General features: G+C 48.6%; 1 protein-coding gene across 1 annotated transcript; it reads right to left on the reverse strand.

Annotated features, from left to right (window-relative positions):
- Positions 1–2923: 2923 nt before the first annotated feature.
- FGD3 (FYVE, RhoGEF and PH domain containing 3) lies at positions 2924–25556 on the reverse strand (the record flags this gene model as incomplete). The annotated part of the gene is made up of 19 exons (XM_053469581.1): positions 2924–3383; positions 4158–4298; positions 4562–4717; positions 4927–5028; positions 5463–5528; positions 5756–5857; positions 6484–6514; positions 6642–6721; positions 7041–7133; positions 7757–7903; positions 9635–9693; positions 9865–10003; positions 11017–11173; positions 11549–11685; positions 11889–11978; positions 13586–14138; positions 14298–14475; positions 15714–15872; positions 25421–25556. Coding segments are annotated over 19 exons (2751 nt in total), but the record flags the coding sequence as incomplete, so codon positions are not given.
- Positions 25557–27096: the final 1540 nt, after the last annotated feature.

A 27096-nucleotide genomic window follows, 5' to 3' on the forward strand; every position in this document is an offset into this window, starting at 1 on the left:
ATATCCATGAAACATCTGACTGAGCACATGCGCGGCCGCATCGCACCCCCGCCAATTACCCCAGTCTCTGGCTTTGGGTTTCATGTCTTTATTACACATTTTCAGAGCAGCCGTGCAGCTGCGGCCCCCGATTAACGGCCATCGGTGCCCCCGTTTAAGTGTTAGAGGGTCTCCGTCTCCGAGAAAGAACCTGACATGGTCTATTATCAATTTATTATTCGGGGAGGAATTCTCGCGGATTAAGAGCGAAATAATCTGACTCCCTTCGTTTTTTGGGAGCTCGGAGGAGCAGGCGGGAGGAGGCATCTCGGAGATCAGGCTTCCCGGCCGGGGCGGTCTACGTGACGGCCGACACACTAAGGGTACGCGGCGGATCCGTTACGGATGAAGCGGTGCCTGGGTAGCTCCTCGTCTAATCGCTCTGATAAACGAATCATCTGTAACGCGGGACGGACGTTCAGGAACCGAGCAACGGCGTCCTCCGTCAGCTTTATGAAGCGGATAAGACGTTATTATCGCTGCCGGCAGGAGGGATCTCAGCCTCTTCCTCTCTATGGTATACGACTTAACTCAGTGACCCCAATACGGGGCTGTAAGGGTCTAACCTCGTTGTCTGTGGAGCTCGTAATCTCTGATAGTCTCGTGAATTCCATTTACCCCCAGGGGGCAGCTGAAGGAGCCTCTAATTCTGGCTCTGCCTTTTATCGTAAAGCGATAGTTCAACAACGCTCAAGACGGCAAAAGTGTAACGATTACTAATAACCCAAATACACCTCGATAACACACCTCGTTATAAATTCAGTCACCGCTCGTTTAATCTCGTTAACCGGTAAAGTATCCGTTTTTGATGACATCATTACATCATTGTTTTCCAAGCAAACGCACGTTTTACATTCTTCGTAAAATAAACGCTCTTTTCGGGCGGCTCATAGACTGAGGTCTCGGCGTTTCGAGAAGGAAGACTTCTGGCTTCTGCTATCTCGGCCTCCAGCTCGGGGGGCTCGGGGGGCTCCATCTGGACAGAAAGATAGCGAGACGGAAAAACCCACCCAGGTCCATCTTCAGTGCCGGAGAATCCCCCGGCCGCGCATTTATCTTCTTCAAACACATTTCAGGCGATTTCATGAAATTCAAAACCCAAAAAATTGTCAAAAAGCAAAAAAAAAAAAAAAGTCAACCGATTTCAATGGAAACCCGCGAGACTTCGGCAATTAACTGCAAATATCAAGAAACGCGCCGGCGACCTAAAGAAGTGACTTTTATTTTCACCCGAGCAACTTATACGATTTAAATTAATTTGGGATATTGAATAAAAGATAATGGAGGATTTAATAACCATTTCTCCTAAAAAGGGGGTTACAGAGAAATAGAGAAAATTTACTCATAACATCGCCTGACCTGCGACGGCATCAGAAACAAAAGGATCTGAGTATTAATCGCTATTATTAGCAACAATTCCGTTAAAAGTCTCAAAATAGCAATTTTTTATATATAAAAAAAAAAAAAAAAAAAAAAAAAAGATAGCCAGCCAGGTGTATGGTTTTAAAAAAAGACATTTTAAACATTTACCATTATATAAAATTATAAAAAAAAAAAAAGGATTCTGGTAAAAAGGGGTCATAGCAACCAGTGGAAAGGACCAAAGGGCCAAAAATTACATTGGTTGCTATGGCGATAAGACTCTTTGCACAAAGAATTTTAGTTCATTCAGGACAGTTTAAAGCCGACTCTTTGCCAAAAATAAACTTTGCTGAGAAGGTTGTAGATGATGAATGGATTATGGTTGTAGTGGAACAGCCTCCCAGCCGAGGGGATCCGTGGAACAAGGATTACACTTCAGACGACGGGGGAAAAGGACGTGATTCTGATTAAAACGCATCATCTGACTCAGGAAGAAGATATATCGTCACCACGGCGATTAGAAAAGGAAAGCAAAAACATTAAAATACATCTTCAGAATTCTCAAAAATTTTATTCTTATTAAACCGCGAGTCGAGGTGCTTTTTACCAATTAAATACATTTTATATATTTATAGTCCGGACCTGCAAGTCATCTAAAGAAGTTATAAAAAAAAAAAAAAAAACACACAAAAAAACGGTGACAAATATATAAAACAGACAAAAAAAGAAAAAAAAAAAAGACAATTTTCTGTAAAATCCCCTCGCTTTGTGCTCAACGTCTTAAACCTTTTTGTTTTTTTAAATGTCTGAAAATCTGTATTTAACATTATTTACAAATCATAAATAAAATCACAAATTACACCAGATTAACCCGAAATAACAACAATAAAGAAAAAAATATTTTCCCAGCAGTACTGATAATGTTGTTTTAACCCTCTGAGCACCAGACGTGGGCAACGCATTTCGTGGGAATGACACACACAGGGGGTTAACAGACGTTCCATAAAACTTCTTGAAACGTGGTGAAGGTGCTTGGATTTTGGATTCATTTGGGGGAAGATTTTTTTTGGGGGGGGTATTTCACCGACAGCAAGAGCCCCCTCTATTAATGCTTACAGCGCCCCCCGAGTTTATGAGTCTCGAGACTCCACGAGCGTCAACATAGACCAGAGCGCTACTCGATAGAGAAGTCCTTCATCCCAAAAGATGGCGGCTTCCACGAGAAGCGGGACTACGCGGAAGGGACGCCCGTGGCCGGCCACGATCTCTTCTGTGCTAACTTTGTGGAAGCCAAGACTCCGCCACGGGACGCAGCACCACGGGACGCAGCACCACGGAACGCAGCACCACGGAACGCAGCACCACGGGACGCAGCACCACGGGACGCAGCACCACGGGACGCAGCACCACGGGACACAGCACCACGGGACGCAGCACCACGGGACGCAGCACCACGGGACGCAGCACCACGGGACGCCGTGCCAAGTCTCTAAAGATTTATTGATGCGTCGTCACCGGTGCAGCTCTTTTTAAATAAACTTATATACAAAACTAGCGGAGCCGTAGAGCGCGACATCTAACGGATCGACCCATTCAAGGAAATACGACATCCTGACGGGACAAACGGCACGGAAAACGGCCCCCGAGGGTCCGCAGCGCCCCGGGTCGGCCAACACAAGAACGTACAGCAAGCTACGCGATGGGGCTCCGGAGCCGCCGTTTGGAGGACGCGTTGTAAGAAGATCGGAAAGCGGCTCCTACGCCTCGTCCGGCTCGTCCGTTTCATCCCAAACCTCTCCCTTGGAGGCCCGGCTGAGAATTCCTTTCCATTTGCCGAGTAACTCCTCGTCCTCCGCGCCGAAGAACAGCGTCTGCTGGGACTGGCTCAGCTTGAACGCGTGCTTTAGGTCCAGCTTGTCGGCGGCGCCGGCTAAACTCACTTCGTATCCGGGCAGCGGTATGGCGCGGGGGGATTTCCCGTCCTGCAAAAAGACGGAAACATCGTTAGAATCCAGACAGACGAGGAGGAACCGGGTTTAGCGCAAAGTCACTCATTATGGGGGGCCGAATCCAGGGCCGGATATCCCCCATAAATCCCTAGCTATGGAGACGAGGGACGTACCGCGCGCAGCGAGCCGGTTACAGATTCTCTGCGGAGCGCAAGCGTCTCACCGAGAACTTCTTTAACCCTTTAAACTCCAGGCTCGTAACACGGACCACGAATGACGTTTCATCTCCCCGGTAACATCTGTGGATTTATTGGCGACGCCGAGCCGGACGAGGCATCCGACGTTTTATGGATCCAATAAAACCCACAAACCGCGGCTTCACGGCTAGAAATGGCGGCGGCGATAAAATGGAGGTAGAGAGCATCGCGTCGCGTCTCTCCGCTGAACATAAAGTCCGGGCATTCATTTCGTGGCCATTCTTCATATTTAGGTATTTTCTATCTGCCCGATAAGCGAGTAAATCGTATCGGCTTCCCCTCCGCTAAACCTCACTCCGCGGCTCTGCTTTTAGTCACTGAGTCTGCCGGGTTGGCTCCATAAACGGCTTTTCTGGCCCCGATCCGATGACGTCAGGATAATGATATTACTTTACATATAAAACCATCATAAAGGAGACGTTCGTACAGAGAACGAGTGATGTCATCACCGCTCGTCTCATCTCCCATTGGCTGCTCTCCGTTCTGATTTAGAATCCGGAGATATCGATGACATTTTAAGACTTATTTATTCCCGCGATAAATCGCTCACCTGACCGCAGAGCTGAAGATACAGCACAAGAGGCTCAGCCTTGGGTATACAGACCCAGACCCTGCTCCAGGTCTTCCCCTTCTCCAGAAAAAGGAGGTTACTGCAGAAAACGCTGTTCTCCGGAGACAATGAATTTCTCGTCTAAAAGGAAAAAACGAAAACTAAAATCCACCCAGATATCCAGAATTTACAGAAATAAATAAAAAGAAACGTTTTCTGCAATCAGTCAGGTTACCGGCCGGCAGCCGCTGCTGAAACGCCGGCACCGGTGACGAGAACGGGTTAATAAACCGGCCGTTACGGAAATGAATCAAACGGGGATCCTAACGAGGCGCTAAATCGCACGACCGGGCGGACGCCGTCATTACTCATCGATTTCATTCATTTCCCCCCGGAAAAATTACCTCGAAATTGGTTTTCTTCTTTATTTCTCCGGCAGGATCTGCTCCCCCCGGAGAGAAGGGGCCGGCCGCGGACAGCGGGAAACACTCCTTACAGACTCTGTGATGCCTCCCGTTTTCTGGGAGAAGCTTAAATTCGGAGCATTTCGCACAAATCACCTAAAATAACGAAAACGATCCGAGTGAGACGGCCTCCACGAAACCCAACGAGACGCCCTTCCCAGAGCGGGGTTTCCGGCATTAAAAACCTCAGATTTCATTCATTCTTTTATTTAATACGGGAGCCCCCCCCCGTTAGATAGATAGGAGACGGCAGGCGCGCAGGGGCGGGCGGGGGCGGGCGGGGGCGGGGTGTCGTCTTCTCTTACCGCCGAGCACTGCTTGCAGTGATGCCTCCGCTTGGTGATGGAGTTAAAGCTCTCTCCGCAGCCTTTACAGTTCTTTATTTTAGATTTTCTGAAGTAGTCCGGCTTCAAAACAGAAAGAAAACACCGCAGATTAGCGGCCCGGGGGCCGGGTGGATCCGTCAATAAAACAGGTTGGTTTTTATGGCAGAAGATTCCAATTCTTAAACCGCACAATAAATGATAAATAAACCCGATTATTTTGGTGCAGAAATCCCACTTATTATAAATCTAATAAATGTACGGAAGGCGGCCGCCGGGTTGCGGATCTCGCTGCTTGCGTAACGTGTGATTTCGACGCATGTGACTGATGGGGGGGGTAAATGTGTTAATTGGGTTTCTATTTTAAAGCACCCCGGTGTCTCTGCGCGTGACCGCCCCCCTGTGGCCAACAAAAAAATAGTAATTTTACCCGCAGAAAGTTCCACTTTGACTCAATAACCCCTTTCTAGTAGAAGAAAATCCTATAATTGTAGCTGGAGCCCTAAAGGCTTCCTTACCCCTCCTGGAGAGCCGCAGCCGTCAGACCCCGGGGTAGAATCGGACTGAGCGCCGCTCGCCGGTATCTGGAAGAATTCAAATATATTCATTTAGGTTTTACTCTAATTTACACTTTTCGCTCATTAACCCTTTTTTGATAATTAAAGCGTGACGGAGATAATAACCCGCGTTTACTTCCCGATGCTTCAAGGTACACTTTATTTAACCATTTCAGTGCCACCGGCCCCGCTTCGCCCCCCCCCCCTCTGGCAGCGAAAGGGTGGGAACACGGTTAGTGAATGACGGGACTTACGGGAGAATCGGGACAGTGTTCCTCCTCCCGGGAAAACGAGCTGTTAAACGCCTTGAACGTCTCGCTGTTCTGTTTGTGCTTTTCGATCGTCGCCTGAATGACCTGAAACGGAGAGAAATAATAATAATAATAATTATTAATAATAATTAATAATAATACGGAGAACACGGAACTCTGGCAATTGGGACAGAATACCAAAAAATTAAAGTGCCCAATTTGTGTTTTTTTTTTTTGTTTTTTTTTAAGCGATTGGAGGAAGGCAGCGTTCCCATTGGCCGACTTCCGACCAGTAAAAGTATTTATCATCGTGGCGTCGTCGGGGAGGAAAGACGAAAGTTTATCCCATTGGTAAAAAAAACCCTCGCTGCGAACGCGTCGCTTCGGGGGGATTCAGTGGCTCGGATTCTTCGCTCCGCGGGGGAGGGGTTATATTTGGATAGCTGGGTTTTTAGGATATTTCCGGGGGAGGTTGCTGCCCCTGCAGGGTCAGGACGGGCAGCTGCAGCTCCGCGTTACATCTCTGCGAGAATCATTATTCACTTTGTGGATACTTCATAATTTACTAATAAAGGTTCCGTTTTATGCGGAAGGATACGGAAACGGAGCGCGATGCAGATACGGAGCTAAAACCTAACCTATTATACCCGGAAAAACCCCCCGATGATTGAGAAGAGTCCCGCCGAGCAGAACAAACACAACGTTACCAATAAAAAAAGAAGTCCGTTCACCTGAATCCAGTCCCTCCGCTCCTCCTCCGTCCTGCAATAATATTAATAACAGTTACTGAGTTACCCAAACTTTTGGCACCTGGTCTCCGACTCCCATACTGCCCAGCCAAAAAAATCCCCTCCCAAGACGGTTCATGTAATTAAACAGTCGTTGATACCTGGCCTGGAGTTCCAGCGACCGCTTCTTCCCTATTATTAGAAACGTATGAGATGCGTTCGGCTTCACAATTTCCTGGACCTTAAAAAAAACAAACAAAAAAAAAGGTTCGTATCCGGGAGACAGAAGCCTAGAACCTCCCCTGGAGATCGGCCCCCGTCGGCCCCATCTAGTCGCCCGTTTCTCCTGCTGTAAAACCTTAATCAGTCGTCGGTCTCGTCTTAGATTCAGGAGCCGTATGTCTATCCCATGCATGTTTAATACCCTCACTGTATTACCCTCTACCACCTCTGCTGGGAGGCTGCTCCATTTATCTACCACCCTCTCCATGACGTTTAAGATTGGTCTGAAGCCCAAACACACTCAGCCGGCACAGGATTTAAACTCCACAGACACCGACCTGAAGTCCGGCGACATCGATTTTCTCGCGCACGCTGAACTTCTGCCCCATCAGCCGCAGTTTGGGGACGCAGTAAAGCAGCATACAATTAAACTAAACAGCAAGAAAACACATTATTCTATTATTCATTATTATTATTAGTAACAGTATTTGTTATATTCATTATTATTATTAGTAGATAACTATTTTATTAACTACTTGTAGATTATTATTATTAGTAGTATTTGTTAATAATCCACTAATATTAATATTACACATACTAATAATAGTAATAATCCACAAATTAAATAATCCACTAATAATATGAATATATTTATTCTTTACTTGTAGATTATTATTATTAGTAGTATTTGTTAATAATCCACTAATATTAATATTACAAATACTAATAATAATAATAATCCACAAATTAAATAATCCACTAATAATATGAATATATTTATTAATTATTTGTAGATTATTAGTAGTATTTGTTAATAATCCACTAATATTAATATTACACATACTAATAATAATAATAATAATAATAATAATAATATACAAATTAAATAATCCACTAATAATATGAATATATTTATTCTTTACTTGTAGATTATTATTATTAGTAGTAGTATTTGTTATGTTCATATTATATTATTAATTATTTGTAGATGATTATTATTATTATTATTATTATTATTATTATTCAGAATACACTTTGAGGAGAATCCTCTCACCAGGTAGAGGTAGCGGTCCTGGGTGGTCCCGTTCTTGGCAGATAATTTCTGGATATGTCCTTCTTTAATGAATTCGTTGGCCGGATTCACGATGTTCTCCTCCCCCCCGAGACGCTCGTAAACCTCCAGGAGTTTGTGCATCTTTTCCTTTCATTCAAAAACAAATAAAAACACAAAATCAGCTTTTTTATAACATACAGATAACACGAGAGACAGACCGTGACGCGCAGGCGCAGAGACACACATTATATACATACATACAGATAACACGAGAGAGACAGACCGTGACGCGCAGGCACAGAGACACACATTATATATATATACATACAGATAACACGAGAGACAGACCGTGACGCGCAGGCGCAGAGACACACATTATATATATATATACAGATAACACGAGAGACAGACCGTGACGCGCAGGCGCAGAGACACACATTATATATACATACATACAGATAACACGAGAGACAGGCCGTGACGCGCAGGCGCAGAGACACACATTATATATATATATACAGATAACACGAGAGAGACAGACCGTGACGCGCAGGCGCAGAGACACACATTATATATACATACATACATACAGATAACACGAGAGAGACAGACCGTGACGCGCAGGCGCAGAGACACACATTATATACATACATACAGATAACACGAGAGAGACAGACCGTGACGCGCAGGCGCAGAGACACACATTATATATATATATATACAGATAACACGAGAGACAGACCGTGACGCGCAGGCGCAGAGACACACATTATATATATATATATACAGATAACACGAGAGACAGACCGTGACGCGCAGGCGCAGAGACACACATTATATATACATATATACATACAGATAACACGAGAGACAGACCGTGACGCGCAGGCACAGAGACACACATTATATATACACATACATACAGATAACACAAGAGACAGACCGTGACGCGCAGGCGCAGAGACACACATTATATACATACATACAGATAACACGAGAGACAGACCGTGACGCGCAGGCGCAGAGACAAACATTATATACATACATACAGATAACACGAGAGACAGACCGTGACGCGCAGGCGCAGAGACACACATTATATATATATACATACAGATAACACGAGAGACAGACCGTGACGCGCAGGCGCAGAGACACACATTATATATATATACATACAGATAACACGAGAGAGACAGACCGTGACGCGCAGGCGCAGAGACACACATTATATACATACATATAGATAACACGAGAGACAGACCGTGACGCGCAGGCGCAGAGACATACATTATATACATACATACATACAGATAACACGAGAGACAGACCGTGATGCACAGGCGCAGAGACACACATTATATATATACATACAGATAACACGAGAGACAGACCGTGATGCGCAGGCGCAGAGACACACATTATATATACATACATACATACAGATAACACGAGAGACAGACCGTGACGCGCAGGCACAGAGAAGCACATGAAAGAAGAGAGAGAGAGAGAGAGAGACAGCGCGAGAGACACATCAGAGGAATTGCCCGTCTCTCCATTCTAGTTCTGTCCGACCCTTTGAATGTAGGGACTGTAAGAAGCGCTACAGGAATTGTTGGTGCTATATAAATGATAACTCCCGCAGCGCTTCTTACAGTCCCTACATCCAAAGGGTCGGACAGAACCAGAACTGACAGAGGACCCGATACATTAGGCGCAGACGGCTCGGCCCGCAGGCTTACACCATGAACAGCGTTTAGACGGCGAATACATGAAAAGAAAGCGTAAGCGTGACATTAGTATGTTCTGCGGGATGTGACACGCGCAGAACGCGATCACTGAACATACGGCCGGCTGAGGCGTCCGGCGGCTTCTTACCATCTTCCGAATGGCTGCGTTGGAATGGTCGGCGGCGGTGGAGATCAGCTCCAGGGACTCTGCAACACACAATAAACATTCAGGACGGTATAAACGGTATCGGCCCCAGGAACACGCGTGACGCGGCAGGATCGAAAGTGACCCCACCCCGGGATGGACCCGCCGATGCCGTCAGCTTTACGGACTTGGGCGCTGAGGATAATGGGAGTCGTTCCCTCCGTGAGACTCACTCTCTGAATCCTTCCTGTCCGGCGCGTCCCCCGGCAGCGTCTTCAGATAATCTTTCAGCAACAACTCGTAGCGCGGGATCCTCTGCACCGGCTCGAGCATGTGATGCTGCAGCGTCAGGTTCCCGCACACGTCGTCCCTCTGCGGGGAGGAAAAAGCAAAAAGTAAACGCAAAGTAACACAAAGTAACACAAAGTAACTAAAAGTAACTAAAAGTAACTAAAAGTAACTAAAAGTAACTAAAAGTAACTAAAAGTAACTAAAAGTAACGCGTTTGGAAGCTACAAAATATCAAAACGGTCTTAAATTCCCAGCTCTGAGTATAAATCGGGGCGAAGAAACGGAAATAACATTCATATATCTAACGGGGATCGCTCTCTGTTATCCCGGGTGGTTACAGATATTCCCACGCTGCTCCTCTTTCAGTTATTACGTTCCATTGCTTTAGAAGGTGGGGGTTAAATAAGCGGAACAGCCTCCCAGCAGAAGTGGTAGAGGGTAATACAGTGAGAGGAGTTAAACATGCATGGGATAGACATACGGCTCCTGAATCTAAGACGAGACCAACGACTGATTAAGGTTTGAGTCTTTACAGCGGGAGAAAGGGGCGACTTGATGGGGGCCGCCGGGGGCCGATCTGCCGGCGGGTTCTGCCTGTGGAACGATGTGAATTATTTCCGGGTTCTGTAAGGATCAGACGCTGCGTGCGAGACGGACGCCTTTTGGCCGCGTTATTGATTTGGGTTCGTTTCGCGTGAAGGTCGTGGAAATTGTTGGAAACGTCAATAATCGAGGGAAATAAGGAGGCCGCGGATTTAACACTCAATCTGCCGAGTGCCGCAACGAGCCGCCGAATGACCGAGCGCTAAATCATTTAACGAACAAGCCGCTGATGACAGAGGCAACCAAGCGGCAGAACGTCGCGCATGCTCAGAGATTCGCTTTTATTTGGAAAACCCCAAAATCCTACAAATAAAAGTTTCAACGGAGGCCTCAGTCTGCTCCCCCGATTTGCCAGGTTTGGGTCGATAAAGCGATTTGTGTTTAGAATTCTGAGCCCGCGGAGTAAATTTCGGGTATAAAACTCATACATTTTTTAGGAAATGAGAAAAAAGTTTTTGTATTTTTAGAAGTGAAAAGAATAAAACTGAAACCTGGATGGTGTGAACGACGTCTTTAAAGATGGCCGACCGCTGGGTCCAGGCGTTCACCATCTCCATGGCTTTATCGAAATTCTTTATATATTCGCCGTACATCTTCAGGAAAGGAGCGAGTTTCTGGAGGATGTCGCCTATCCGCGGATTGGAGTCCCTTCAAAAATACACGAAATAAAGCAAAATTTACAGAAAACACGATCGTTTCTTCATAAATTCTCCACAACATCGCTGCGTAACGGCATCGACCGAGGGGGCCGCGGATCAGAAACAATCCCAGGGCTTCCTGAGGAGGCCGGACCCCGCGAGAACCAGCGAGAAGCGCGCGGGGTCCACGTCCGCCGGTCTAACGCATAAACCACAGAATGATAAACGAGGTAAAACCCGACTTCCACATTCTCAAAGAAGTTCTCGGGAGCCAGTTGTGTTTATTAGAGAACTAAGGAGCCCGAATCCAAGGCGCACGCGGGGTTAAGGATAATAAACTGAATTAGCCAAAAAAGTACCAATAATAACGGGGAAGAAAGCTCACCATTCCTGCGTTATTCGCGTCTTCAGCTCCGGCAGCAGAAACTGACCGTGAAAACAATAGATGGAGGAAATATTGGAGAAAATTCCGTTCGTTACGTCGGTTGGAATTCCGGCCGAAACCAGCTTAGTGCAGAAAACCTGGCGGGAGAAATGAATGAATAAAACGAATGAATGAATAAATAAAGTGAATGAATGAATAAAGGGGGTGAATTTATCTGAATATTTAAGTATCAGGATCTGAAAGAAGTGAAAAATAACCAATTTCCCTGAAAAGAACCCAGCGGCTCCCGCCTTAAAAAGGTTTGCGGTTCATTCAATGAATTTATTACAGAAGAAGGTACCTGGTCGAGCAGATGCAGCCGCTTAACGTACGCCTCCTCCGTATGAAGCAGCTCGCTGGCGATATTAAACAGCTTCTGAGGCTCCGTACACTGAAAAAAAAACAGAAAAATATACTTTACAGAGTACAGAAAACGCTATTAATGTTTTGGGATCAAAATCAACTCTTTCTAAACATTTGAGTGATTGAGTTTTTCCAGACGGGAGTGAAACGCGTCGGTTTGTTTCTGGGAAGTGACCCCGGAGTGGAAATTTACTTTCAGAATTAAAAACATGAGATAAACGTGTGAGATAAGGACGCGGCGCACACCGAGCACAGGAAGTAGTCGGGGACAGGGGGGGGGTATTTGCGTCGGTGGATATTTGCCCCGGGGCTGTGACTCTGTGATAATATAACCGGGAACGTGCGGATAAAAACCTGCGAGAACCCGTTTCACCGACTCCCGGCAGACATTAAATCTGATTAAATATAAACCCCAGATTGCAGCTGAACGCCAGATGCCGGCGAGCGGCCCCCGTGGCCCCCGTGTCCTGAGAACATCATTAATATAAAAACAGAGTCATGTGATATAATTGAAGCCGAGACTCCATGCCGTCCGTGGAGTTATTTATTAAGTTCTGTTACTGTAACCTGGCTTTGTGTCGTGGAAAGCAGTGCTGGGAGTTGGAGTTCTCCGTTTCCTTTGCTCACCGGAGCCCCCCCCTGCCATTAATGTATTTTAAGTCAATAATTCAAATTATATGTTTTTCTGCGAATTCACCCCAAAAGGTCTCCATATTTGGAGCCGTTACTCGGGGGCCACCTGCCGCAGAGAGAGTGATTAATAATATATATATAATAAGAGACGGGGAGAGACGGGGTGCAGGGGGGGTCGTTACCGATACCCTCCGAGAGTCTCCAGAGAGAATCTGACGGGACGTTAAACTTCCTCTATTGATTGCTTTCCAGGCTGCCGATCAATACTTCCATTATCGCCCCGCAACTCCCCCCAGCGGCCCCGGAACCGCAGCTCCGGACACATCCCGACGTTCTCCGAACTCTCTGCTCTAGAATTTCTTCCCGGAATAAAATGCCGGGAATTAGAATTAAAGGTTAATCAGGAAACCGGCCGGCTCCAGAACGTCCCCGGGGAAGGCGAACGCAGCGCGCGGCGTAACCGATATCGTTCCGGAACATTCACTTCTTCCGAGCGTCCTCTCTGTACCCGGAACGTTAATCTAGAAGAATCCTCCTGTGGAACGTTATGGTCTCTAAAACCGCGCAGCCTCTCCCCCCATCCGGAAATCTAAACCTTCCGCCTCCAGCTGATGCCCTCGATGGCCGGAGATGTCCGGAGCCTCCGGAGTCTCTTATGCAGGAAGCGAAAATATCTGAGATGATCAGGAACGTTACCCCCAGAAACAGAGAACCTGCCTGTCCCATCCGGCCCCCGTCTAGTCACCGTTTCTCCCGCTGTAAAGACTCAAACCTTAATCAGTCGTTGGTCTCGTCTTAGATTCAGGAGCCGTATGTCTATCCCATGCATGTTTAATACCCTCGCTGTATTACCCTCTACCACCTGTGCTGGGAGGCTGTTCCACTTATCTACCACCCTCTCAGTAAAGTAAAACTTCCTTACATTCGATCTCTGGCCCTCCGGTTCTAACACTTCTCCTCCTTCAGTTTATGGACCGAATGCTCTACAGACGTTGTTCCTACCTTCACAGAATCGACGGGGTCCGTCTTGAGCGCGTCGATGGAGTCGTGCTCCTCGCTGCTTCCTTCATCCATGTCGCTGTCTTCTTCTTGAAGAAAGTCCTGCTTTCGGTCCACAGACGAAGCCTGATCCTTTCTGTCCTTCCCCGTCTCCATGGCGTTGACGGGCAAAGTAAGTTTTTTGGGGTCCGCAATGTCGTCGCTAGAAAACACCTCCCCCACCACGCTGCACGAGGGGCTGTCGATCCCGCTGTCTCGGTTGGGAATTTTGCCGTTGTCGTTGGGGTCCATGGTTGAGTCTTCGTTGCCGTTATCTCTCCGGGGCTCGTCTTCGAGGATCCCGTCGGGATTCTCCCCGTTGCCGTCGGCGATATTCAGTCCTTTGAATTTCAGAGCCTCGCAGTTGGCGGCTTCGTTATCCTCCGGCGCCGTCCGCTCCTCGCTTGCGATCTCTGCGGCCGAGTCTTTGCAGGACAGACGAGGACATTTCGAGGATTTTGATCCTAATTCCATATTAATATTGATACGTTGTTTCTTCGCGGGTTGGACCGGTTGCCTAGGAAACAGAAAAAGATAATACTGAGGCGGATGATTAGGTTTTACGGACGTCCGCGGCCCCCGAAACGCGCTTCTAAGACATCATGTACGGCATCTTTAGGGGCAGCAGGGGGCACTTAGCAGACAGATGCCCCTCCGCGGGGCAGAGACTATTTACCTGAAACTTTCGAACTTCTCGATGAGGATGCTGATGTCCGGCGGCCTGTTCTGCTCCCGGGCCCCGGGACGTCGGGGGGGTTTGGGGACGGAGGGCAGGGGTCTGGATGGCGCTGGAGGAATCCGCTGTCTGGTCCTTTCCGGGAATCCAGCTTTCAGGTGATCTGGTTTAGGGGGTACTAGCGGGAACGCGGAAAAAGAAAGATCACAATCCAAAAGGTCTTAATTAGCTGCAGAGAAAGCACAGTGTCATCCTGCTTGAGCTCAGGTGGTAATTGCCCCTGCATGACCTCATTTTGTACCGGGAGGCTGTGGTTTCAGACGGGTGACCCAGACTCCCCTGCCGCGGCGGGCGCTTCAAAGGATTAATCCGGGGCCGAGTCGTGCAGACCCCTGGCTGACGCGGAGCCGTGTATGTAGCGTGTTTACTGGTGAAGCCGTGCCTGGGCTGAGTTTACATGAATAACACTGAACATGTTTACAATACATACAGCCCGGGGAACGCGCCGCTCCGTGTTATGTCAGAAATGCAGCAGATCTGTAGATAAGACGGCACGTAAACCCCTGAGCTCATCAACGAGCCCCCACATGCAAATTGGCTGCTCTTTGGAGGAGATCATTTGCATATGGGTTCAGGATGATGTCACCAGCCGGGCACCGGGGCCAAACAAAGCCCGGTCTTCTCTGGATTTGGCCAGCAGTTCCCCTAACAGACATTTTCCCCGCTCCCCCGGATAACGATCTCACTTTAGTAAGTAATCCGACGCGTTTCACATTGCTGGCTTTGCCACGCCGGCCGTACGGCAGCCAAACGGTTAAATCATTCCAAAGTCTTACGAAAGATCCCGCTAATAATCTGAACGACGTGCAGAAGGTTTGAGCCCCGGCGCGGATCTCTGCCCGGCCCCCGCTTCCTCCCACGTCGGCCCTTCTCGAAGCTTGCGGCTAACCACCATCTGCCTTCCTTCCTCGTTCGCTTTAAGTAACATTCTTACCAAACATCTCCACAGCGCCGAGCAAACCCACGGCAAAGCCCCTTTCTATTGGGTTTTAATAGAGCATACTAAAGGCTCAATGTGAAGGCAGAGCGCTTGTGAACACGCGTGCATGAAGGGGGTGAACACGCGTGTATGAAGGGGGTGAACACGCGTGCATGAAGGGGGTGAACACGCGTGCATGAAGGGGGTGACGACGCCATCTTAACCGGGGGCCCAAACACGCATTTATATAGCGCCAGCAGACTCTGTAGCGCAGTTACAAAGAGACGGTCGACGTATCGACAATAAGATCGGAGAGAAGGAGGAGGTGGCCCTGCGTCTCGGAGCTTACAATCTATTAACCCGATGGGAGATCCTCTTATTTCTTCATTATTAACTCTCGTGACCCCGGAATCCCCAGAACCGGCGGCCGCTCTCACCTTGCGGTTTTCCTGCAGCCGGACTTCTCGCTGGGACCGCTCTGCATTTCCATTTCCTCCCAGTTTGCTGGATGCATTTTACTGGGTCGGCCGGCTGCAGCTTCCCACGCGGACCCCCGTCAACGCGGCATTTCGGCTGAAAAGACGCTGAACAGAAACCTGGAAACATAGAAATAAAAAGGTGTCACGTTACGAAGTCTGCAGACCGACGCGCATGCATCACGCAGACAGATTCCCACACCGCATGCTGACGCCCGCAGCGCACTCGGCCGGACGCGCATTCTATTATTAAACAATAATAATAATATCAGTAATATTATAAATAGTAATAATAATAATAATAAATGTCAGTAATAAATAATAGTAATAATAATAATAGTAATAATAATATCAGTAATAATGAATAGTAATAATAATAATAAATGTCAGTAATAAATAATAGTAATAATAATATCAGTAATAATAAATAGTAATAATAATAGGCGCCGAAGGGCAATCATCGGGCCACCGGCTGCCCCCCCCGCGCTGCGATATCATTGGGTTCGGAATCTGTTCCCCTTTTCTGCCTGCGGTATTTAAAACAAATATCTTTAAATATTTCAGCTTCCCTAAAACTCTGTAAAGCGAGACCACGAAAAGCTAATTTACTGTGAAATATATTAATATCACGGGGGGGCTGTACGAAACACCCCAAAAAAACTCAATCAGTGCCGCGCATGTTCTAACCATGCAACCAGATCGAAGCCAGCAAGGCACCAATTCCAGCAAACGGTTAAATAAAAACACGCAGGCTGTTTTGTTTTTTTTTATCTCTAAAACCAGAATTTTCTCCCTAAAACGAGCAGGGAAGCGGATGAGACAGCGGCGGAGGTATTTAGGTCAGAGGCAGACGAGTCCAATGAACTTTTCATATTCCGCGTTTCTGCGCCTCGGAGCCGAGTTTCGGGAATTCTCTGATGGAAACGACCGGAATGTTGGAGAAAACCGCCTGGAATCTTCAGAGCCAATTCGATGAAGTCGCTGAGAATCGTTAAAACGAGATCCCTCGGCCGGAGGATTTGGGGGTCCTTTATTAAGTTACATAGCGCAGTCATACTCCGCAGCGCTGTACAACGTGTGATTATTATTTATATATCGCCGTCACATTCCACAGCGCTGTACAATGTGTGTTATTATTTATATATCGCCATCATATTCCGCAGCGCTGTACAATGTGTGTTATTGATTTATATATCGCCGTCACGGAGGGACCGAGCGTTAAGGTAACTTTCATGTTCGGCCCTCGATCTCCGCGTTGACAGGAAAACAGATCGGCGAAGGGAAGCGATTCGTCATCGATGTGCCAATAAACCCAGACGAGACAGAAAGGGGAATGCGCAACACCGGCAGACCCCCTTCAACCGGCTGTAAACAAACACTTCCAAGGCTGAAAAGCTTTGTCCTGCGGCACACGGTTGAATCTAGAACCGGATTTACCGGGTGCGGCAAACAGTCTCCGGTGGTTCCGGTATCCGGGTCCGTTTCATTCATCCACGCAGCTTAATTCTTTCAGCACAGACCGTTTTCCTATAAAAGCAGCGGTTCTCCTTCATTCCGGGCGCCCCCCGAAGTCTCTGCCCTGCCGGACGTCTATGGCTAGTGGATCCTAGGAAGGAGACGCGTTCCACGTTCACAAAAAACACTCCAAAAGTTTACACAAATACAAAAAAATCATGATTCTGCTGCCGAATCGCTCAACGTTTCCTTTAAAATCAGAACCTCCACCCCCAGCCTTACCCGAAAACCGAGGCTTACCAACAAGGGGCCGACGTCGGACACACTGACGTAGCGACACGTTATAAGCATACTGTGCATAGGAGGCAGGCGCTCAAAAGGTTAATTGAATTGGGTAAATATGAGACATCGACGCCAATTATTTCTGAGAAGAAGCTTCGGCCTCCAGACGGTCCTTTAATCTTCGGGATCTCTTTGATGCTGGAGTTTAAGGCGTTATAAGGGTGAGATTCGCAAAGTCGCCTCCATGATGTCATAACCCCCCAAAAACAAAATACACGAAACTTCATCGGATCATAAAACTAAGCCCGAGAACATGAGCGGTTTGGGGCCGGGACACGCGGGAGACGAACGAGAAACAAGGATTTTCACAAATTCGTTGGATTTAGGGTTATTTTCTCCATTATCTGAATTTAAAGGAACGTCTGTTTTCTCTGAAATATTCTGTTTACGTTCAGTCATCGATTCGGTTTTAATCCCCGCAGTGCGGCTCGCAGAGTCATCGGGAAGGAGCGAGACCGTCGCGGGGTCTCCTGGCCGCCCAAATCTTACGTCACTAAATAGTTGTGAAGGTTCTCGAGCCGCCGGATCCCTCCTGCGCGGATATCAACACCAACCGGATACATCGTTTCCACCTGCATGCAGGCAGGCACCACGCCATCACACTAACCCCTAGACTCCGCCGTAAACCTGTCGCCGGTTACATTTCTCCACGAGCCGCGTCGGTAACAACGTATCGGCAACCGGTTCTCCAGATGAATAACCCGTCCGTGTAAAGCGTCTGGCGAGACGGACGGACTCTGTAAACATTCCCCGCGTTTATTCCGGGCTCCGTTATCTGAACTCCTGGCCCTCGGGGCGGGAAACTCGTCTTTCAGGATGGCTTGGATTCCTTTTTTATTCTCGTTCTTGTCCCCGCAAGTCGCCAATTAAACGCTTTATTCAGTAAAAACGCAGCCAAGTCCCCCTGGAGTCAGAATTCGTGACAATTCCTGCCATTTCCGGGCTTCTGAACGCCGTTTATTGGAAATCAGATTGATTTGTGAAATTCTATTAAGACAACATTGCAGCCCCTCGTCCAGAGGAGCAGCGGGGTGCAAAGCCAGGGGTCCAGAGGAGCAGCGGGGTATAAAGCCAGGGGTCCAGAGGAGCAGCGGGGTGCAAAGCCAGGGGTCCAGAGGAGCAGCGGGGTATAAAGCCAGGGGTCCAGAGGAGCAGCGGGGTGCAAAGCCAGGGGTCCAGAGGAGCAGCGGGGTGCAAAGCCAGGGGTCCAGAGGAGCAGCGGGGTACAAAGCCAGGGTCCCAGAGGAGCAGCGGGGTGCAAAGCCAGGGTCCCAGAGGAGCAGCGGGGTGCAAAGCCAGGGTCCCAGAGGAGCAGCGGGGTGCAAAGGAGCAGCGGGTGGCAGGTCAGGGGCCCAGCATCCTCTGATTTAAATATTAACAGTTCACAACCCCCCCCCCAGAAAAAAACCTAGCGGAATGCAAGCTCTTTGGGACGGAGTGTGGTGATAGTAAAAGGCTCAGACCTACCTTTTGAACACTGTCCCAAAGAGCTCGCATTCAGTTTGGGTAAATAAAGTCAACCTCAAAACTCCACAGAGGGTCAATCACTAAACCTAAAGACCCAACCGGTGCCCGGAGAACAAAGGGAGGAGCTCAACATCCTGCACCCAACCGGCAACCACCCCCATTCACCTCCGACGGCAACCAACCTGGGGGTCTCCAGAACGCGGCCCCTCGTTACCCAAAAAGCTCACCCTGCAGGGTCAGACGCTTCACATTTATATCCGCGCGGCCATCACCGACACGAAGAGCCCCGGCAGGTCACAGATCGGTGGGGCTTTCACAGTAAAACTAACAGCCCCGGGCGAATAAAACGAAAAGGAGACAGCGCTCCGACCTCACGATGGACCAAAAACATCACGTTTGGGCTTCCGACCCCGTAGAAAGTGGCAGAAATCCTGTGTTTTAACCTAATTTGTGAAGCCTGGAGCCCGGTGACTCACCTCCCCGAAGCAGCGGCCGCTGTCAGCTCTCCGCACACTTCCTGCATCTCGCACTCAGTTCCTATTTTGAAGACGAGGAGCTCGAGGAGAACGTTTACATTTCTGCTTCGTGACGCGATGCTCTGCCAGGAACTGCTGTCATTCAGGTGTCGCTACAGAAACCAACCCCTCGTGAAAACATTTTATCTGCTTCTCAGACACCGGAGAACACCGGACAACACCAAGGAACACCGGAGACCACCAGGGAACGGCTGACATCGTCACCAAATTCATCGTCTCTTCCTTCAGCTTAGTAAATAAGACAGACGGGTGTCTCGTCGTAAAGCCAGCCCCGTCTATGTATTCATTATTACTTAAGGACTCGCCGAAGGTCAGGCCTTTGGGGTCCCAGCATGTATGGAACCATTTTGACTTTATAAGACCCGCCCCCTCCCTCCCCATCATTGAATCACCTCATAGGAGCGGCGCCCGGCGACAGGAAGAAAATGCGCATCGATTGGTGGAGCTGAAGTAACGGCGGGAAACGCGCACGGATGACACGGATAGAACGATGAGTTTACAGAAAGATAAGCGCATACATTCGTGGGGATTTTTATGAAAATGATGGAAGTTTGTGACATCATACGAGGTATAGAGAGGCCTGGGGCTGCGGTTACTTATTAACCCTTTGAATTTGCGTGACCTCCGATGTCGGTCGGCGCCAAGAACAGGTCAGGTTACTAAAAATACACAATAACTAAAACATGGCTCTGAATTTGCTAAAATAAAACAAATAACCGCCGTGCCGAGATTACAAAACGTCAAACATTTCCAACACGCTCTACAGACGGCAACCGTCAACGACGACCAATCACATGACAGCCAGGGCATTAAACATCAGTTTAACTATACATTACACCGGGCCGGCTCGCTGATTTAACTATACATTGTGCGGGGCGTGTGAATTATCCCATTGAACAGTAAATACCCCGGAGGAGGGAAGAAAAGGCTTTTGTTTGAGCTTCTTTAAAGCAGTAATTCTGCTGGATCCGTTCAGCCCTGGCCGTGGATAAAGAAGAATGAAAAATGATCCCCTTTGATGAACTTCAAACGCTGTTTAAACCTGCTACAGGTCAGGTGATACGTGTCACGAATAAACACACGCACAGTAGCGCTGCCGGTTTGAGTGACAGATCATACCTCCCAAGTTCCGCCCCCAGGGTAGAAGTTGGGAGGTATGATCTATGTTACCCCTTCATGTTAACTACTAAATCATATGATTTTCATTAAAAAACAGCGTCGGCCCCAAAAACCTGATTTTTAAAGCGTCTTTTATTACAGTCACAGATAGCGCCTCCATAAATGCGGATTATTTCCTGAGCTGCCCCACGTTGCCCCTCCGTGTAAATACCCCAGACACAGGCAGTATTAGCAAATGCTCAGGTGCAGTTCCTGCCGGCAATACATTAATCCGGGATTTCTCCTCTCCAGGAAAGATTAAAGGCTTTACCCCCCCCCCGTACTGGAACCCGAACCACCGCCGGAGTATCACAAAGGGGATTCTCACAATACCAGCCCCACCTGGGACACAGGGCTCTGCCAGACTGCACTAACAGCAGGTGTTACCCCAGCAAACCTTACAAATAACCGGCCGTTACAGAAAACAGATACAAGATTCATAATCATTTTATTATACTTCAATTGGAGCAGCATCTCAGCAGAGGTGGTAGGGGGTAATACAGTGAGGGGATTAAACATGCATGGGATAGACATACGGCTCCTGAATCTAAGACGAGACCAACGACTATATTTGAGCCTCTACAGCATGTCGATGATGTCCGCGGCACCCGGCGCACACAGGACAAACATTTAATCCTGGCTTCTCTCTACGCTTATGACATCATCACCTTTAAATTTGATCTGATTGAAGATGTGATGTAATCTGACCCCAGACTGGGTTGGTTTTGTGTTTTTTATGAAAGAGTCGCTCCCGGGACGGGCCCTTCATGCCTGGAATCTGATTCTTTTGCCCCTTGAATTTGCCCCTCCACCCAGGGGCACTTACTGCCCACCACCAACCATCTTTAACGTGAAGTTGTGATTGGCAGATGGCTGCGCCGTGTAGTGAACGTGCCCGCGGTATTCTGCACGGAGCCGAGGGAGCGCAGCCATTTCCTGCGCAGATAAAGTGCGTTCAGAGCAAAGACTTCCGTGACCTCTGCTTTACTGAAAGTCGTTTGTTCAGTTACCCGCAGGACAACAGCTTGAAGCAGCCGAGCCTCCTCCGTCCACATGTACGAGAACAACAAACACGCGAAGCCAGGGGCGCTATCTGCCGGATCTTAAAAGTGATCCGCTCCCGCGCTGAGAAAAAGACACTATTACTTCAGTATCTGATTTTACCAAAAAGACAGGAAACGCACTTAAAAGAGTAGCGTAAAAATTCTACAGCGAGAAAGAAAATGAGCGGAATTGGCCAAGAAGGAAGGAAGTCTTCATGTCAGTCCCTGCAGTTCCCCCGAGTGCCTGGCGATGGCGCCATTTAATTCCGCGTTTCTGGGCCTGGAGTGAAAATTCACAAAGGTCTCGGTTATTACATCGGCAGCACGAGGGCCACACATGGAGTGTCAGAGGGGCCGCCTTCTTCTCTCGTAGACGGGAGAAGACATGACGTGCTGTCACTGCGCATGGATATCAAACAGGGCAGACGCTGCCCCGGGGGTCCGCGCGCGACCAACGCATCCCGACAAACATTTTATAACATGATGCAAAGTGATCGCGGCAGAATCTGTTCCCCGTAACATGCACGATCTCTCCGTCTGATCATCAGCTCTTGGGACAACACGTTAACAGCCTCGTAACGCAAACATTTCATTACCAACCATGGAAGGAAGCGCCGGCGATCCACGGCCCCCGAGACAAGTCCTTACTCTCCAGACACAAAGGTCCTTCTCCGGTTAGACGTCTAGGAAGGCAAAGAATTTCTCGGACATGAATCTCCCGAAAAATTTCAATAAAGGAATATTTTGACTGAACGGAGCGATGGACCGGAGTGCTGGACGGGGGGCCGATGGACGGGGGGCCACGCGATGACGAATTACTGTTCAGCGTTCTAATCGATTTTAAGAGACTCCACGACTATTAACGCAGAACCTCCACGACTTCAGGCCATCGACGTAGATTGATGTTCTGGTGACTTTTCTTCATTTTCATGAATTATACCAGAAAACGGAGCCAAGAGCCCAGAGATCGATATTTTTTATGCATCGTGAAGTAGTCGGCAGTCATTAAATCCGGGCCGCGGGTATTACGAGCGCATAACGAGCATCAAAGTGTTCTTCATGAGGGCAAAATTCCATCGGCACAAGTAGCCACGTCTACCAAACATGAAACGTGTCACAGCTTCCCAACTAACGGAGCGATCTCCTGCGGCCCCCCACGGCCCCCCATCAGTGACCTTTGAACATTCCGAAGAGACGTTCCGCGGCCCAGCTTGTAGAATTCTCGGATCCGGCGGCTTTATCACCCTCATGGCGGACGGTGTAATCCGCTCGCCGTCACGCGCGGTTATTAAATAGAGATCGGGAACCGGCAGCGGCTTCAGGATTAATCCTCACCGGCCGCAAAGGGCTTTATTCGCTTCTGGAGATTTACAGCCTGCGCACAATCTGATTTATTGTTTCTTGGGATTCCTTCATCGGCCTCTCGGGTCGGAGAACTTCGTTCCGAGCCAAACGCTCCTGCCTGCGAGACAAAGCCTTTTATGGGTTAAATTCTGATAAATAAATGACTCGCCGAGGATCCGGAACCTTCCGGCAAACACTTCCCAGCAGTGCGGAATCCACTTGGGGCTCGCTGATCCGAGGAGCCGGCGACGCCGCGCACCCACCGGGCCAACGTCTCCTACCCAGCGGAGAGCCGAGTAACCGCTGATTATTAGTTAATTACAGAAAACCGCGGAGAGATTAACGAGCCGGTCGCTCCGACCTTCAAAGACGAAAAGCTGAATTACAAAAAAAAAAAAAACGGTTGGGAAATCGGGTGTTAAACGCGTGGGGCAGCGAGAGATGCAGATTTATACATTTCCAAAGCCATTTAATGTTTGTGACATTTTCACTTATTATAGTTTCCCTGACAGAGAGCTGCACAGCCATGGTCCTCGAGGGCCGCAAACGGGCCAGGAATTCTATCTATCCCAGCCTGAAAACGGAACAGTTTAATGATTACATTTTAATAAAAGAAACTAGTTTAAAGATTCCTAAATTGAGAGGCGTGAGCTGGGACACCAAAAACACGGACTCCGTATCACGGCCCTCGAGGGCTGGCGTTGGGCCCTCTGTAATCCGTAAACCGGTTTCAATAGCAAATGTCTGGCTCGCCAAAACGTTACCCAGAATACCCTGAAATGGGATTAAAAGAATAGATTTAATAAAACATTCCACGGCTAAGGGATTCCCGCGCGATTCCAGACGAGCGGTTACAGGGATTATTCCGGAGACGATATAAATCCTGTATAGAAGGCTCCGTAACGCGGAGCCGCTATTAGAGCCCTGCGTGTTTACACGCGGTATCCGGAGGACGTCGCGCTGCCGTCACCATCCTCTATCTGCACGGGGAGCGCGTGGGGAATGCGCGGGGCAATGCGCGGGGCAATGCGCGGGGAGCGCCCCGGATCCGTCGCCCGGTTTCCCGCCTGATTACGGTCTGTTAAGCTGCAGACAGAGCCGGATATGACGGAGCGCCTCCGCTGGCTCCCGGGGGTACTGCGCCCTCTAACGTGCTGCAGATTAAAAGGCGAAGTTAAAGATTCAATTTATGGGGATTCAGGATTATAAAAACCTGCATAAAATATACATCGACGGAAGACCTGCGGCCAACACCCCCCTTATACATCATATACGACGATCTAAACTCTGCTAATACAGAGGATACAACGCCTTAAATCACAGATATTGTATAAAACGCCCCCCTCCCCCGAGAAGTTCTAAAATCACCTTTTACCGTCCTGCTTTTTATATAAAGATACAGATCCGTGTGATATATTACCAGACAAACTATTGATATGTAAATGTCGGCCTGTTGGTTGCCCGGAGGCACGCAGACAATCAAACCCTGGCCCCTAAGCCTGCATGCGCAACCCTAGGGGTTCAGTCACCAGGGCCCCCCCCAGCCAAAACGCCAACAATAAAGCCCCAGAAACCTTCCCAGAACGCCCCCCCCAGACGTCTCTCAGTCGCCAGGGCAACTTTGGCATCGAAAAAGATCCATTGATGGGAAACGGATTCACATTCTTTCTGCCCCACAGAATCCGAACGACTCGGCCGCCAACGGTAACGACGAGCGATCTACAGAAAAACGTGACAAAAATACATCGAGCGATAACGAGAGATCAAACCCAAACCTCTGCGCAGCTGGAACGTGGACTGCGAGGGTTAACCCAATCATCGAAATCATGTCACAACATGTCATTGGGCTTAACCTTTTGAGTGCAGAGGATGATATTCTCCTTCTTTGACAGTCAGATGAAATGCGAGCCGTGCATGCAGCCAATCACTGTAAGGGTTAAAAGGGGGTTATCCCTTAAAGTTGTGCTTTGGGCTTGTCGGTCTGCACATCCATGCACACACACACACACACACACACACACACACATATATACACACACACACATATACATATACACACACACCCTCGTCTCTGCGCTACACATACATGTAGATATTAGCAGATCTCACGCAGGAAAGCCCGATTTGCAGAGATCGGTTCCAATCATCCTTTTTTATTAGTAAATAAAACAAAGCGAAAGGATTTTCTGCGATTTCCCGTCGGAGGCACCTGACACGTGTAACCGGAGAGCCAGCGAACGACGTCCGCAGAGAATCGCCACAACGAGACAAGAAACACAAAAACCCACCTCATCGGACCACGAACGAGAACGTCAGTCCTTACCCGACACGGCCCGCCGGACGCCAACCAGCCGACCATCTGCCCCTTCGGGAACCGGGTATATCTCCCTCTCCGATAAAATCCAGGGGGTAAATCCGCAGCGGGGGGGGGTATTCTCTAGGTCATTTGAAGGTCGCCTTATTCATCTATGAGCGAGGCCCCTCAGCCCAGCGGCCGGTCCCCGTCCTTCATCCTCAGCGCCACGGACGCCCTGAGCTCTGACAATGCCAGCATGCGCGTGAAAGGGAGAAAGTACTTTCAGGCTGCAGAATGCCTTGGAATTGTTGCCATGGCAATAAATGTGCGGGGGGGGGGATGACAAAAGCCGGCACTCGGGTGAGGAGCGACGGATGAAATCTCTCGGGGAGGACGAGTGCAGACGAAAAAGAGACGTTTATCCCGGCTAGAAACATCTGCTTTTCGTCCAGCGGCCTCCGAAAGGATTCATCGGTTTAAAACCGGGTTAAGAATGATATGAATGCGGGGGGGACCCAAAGTGATAAAAACAGAGCAGTCGCCATAGTAACCCGCGGTACCATCTTGCTGATTGCGACAGTTTTAGTGCCCTTTTTGTCTACTAGAAAAAAAAAGGGAATTTTTCCGGGACGCGGAGAACCTCGTTGCAACCTTTTGGGGTTTGGAGTCTAGAACTTCGCAGTTTGTTGTTTGAGGACTTTGGAGCCTCCGACCCGCCGCGGTGGTTCTGGACCCGGGATTGTAAAAAGTTAACGTTTTTTTTTTTTTGGGTGGGAAGAGAACGCGTAAATCCGGGTCAGAGCCTCTCGGAACCCAGAGCTGTCAATCAAATCCCCAAGAGCTCCTGCAGCGGCTGCGGAGGAGATCCCTTCACTGGGACCCGAGGGGGTAGCGGAGCTCGCGGGGACCCCTCGCACCCAGCCCTTCACAATATTGACGGGTCACGGCCGGGGTACGAGGATAAAACAAATAAAAAATTACCCAACCCCAAGACTCCCACCTTTATATCCATCCGGGGATCAGCCCCATAGCCCCGAGAATCTGCCCCATAACCCAGAGACCCCAAGAATCTGCCCCATGACCCCAATAATTGGCGTAAAGGCTCCCAGTTACCCCTTTGGCCAGCAGGTAGGTACCGGCAGGTGGTACGGGGAAACGTTTTACCCCCCCTTTTTGGGATGGGGGTTGTTAAAGAGACAGTAACCCATTAATATTCCGCGGCTGCATGTGTTTTCACTCCAAATGATGACTCATTGAAAACATTTTGAGATTATCTATTGTCTCCTAGCAACAGAGGCTTCTCCCCTCCCCCGCTCAGTCATCTGACTCAGGGCTTTTTCTTGTTCATTCATCTATTAAAAGGCCAAAAGCTTCACAAATCCCCCCCCCCTCCAGGAGCCCCCAAAGACGCCTTCAAAAAAAACACAATTTACTTAACCCCTCGGGTGCTGGTCTGTAACACCTGACCCAATAGTGAATTCAGCAAATAAATCACAATAAAACACCTCGTTGGGGCGATAAATGAATGGACTGAAAAGGTCAGAGAGCAATTGATTTATTTACAACATCTGATCAAAGGGCGCAATTAATTTGCGTTTATCCACCGATTGGGAAGTTTTCAGATTTTTAAGTGATGGGCCACCTGCGTCCCTCCAACTCTCATCATTCCGAGTCAAACCTCGGCAGAAATTAAATATATTAAT

This window comes from Spea bombifrons, chromosome 6, assembly GCF_027358695.1.
Source record: "Spea bombifrons isolate aSpeBom1 chromosome 6, aSpeBom1.2.pri, whole genome shotgun sequence".
NCBI lineage: Eukaryota > Metazoa > Chordata > Amphibia > Anura > Pelobatidae > Spea > Spea bombifrons.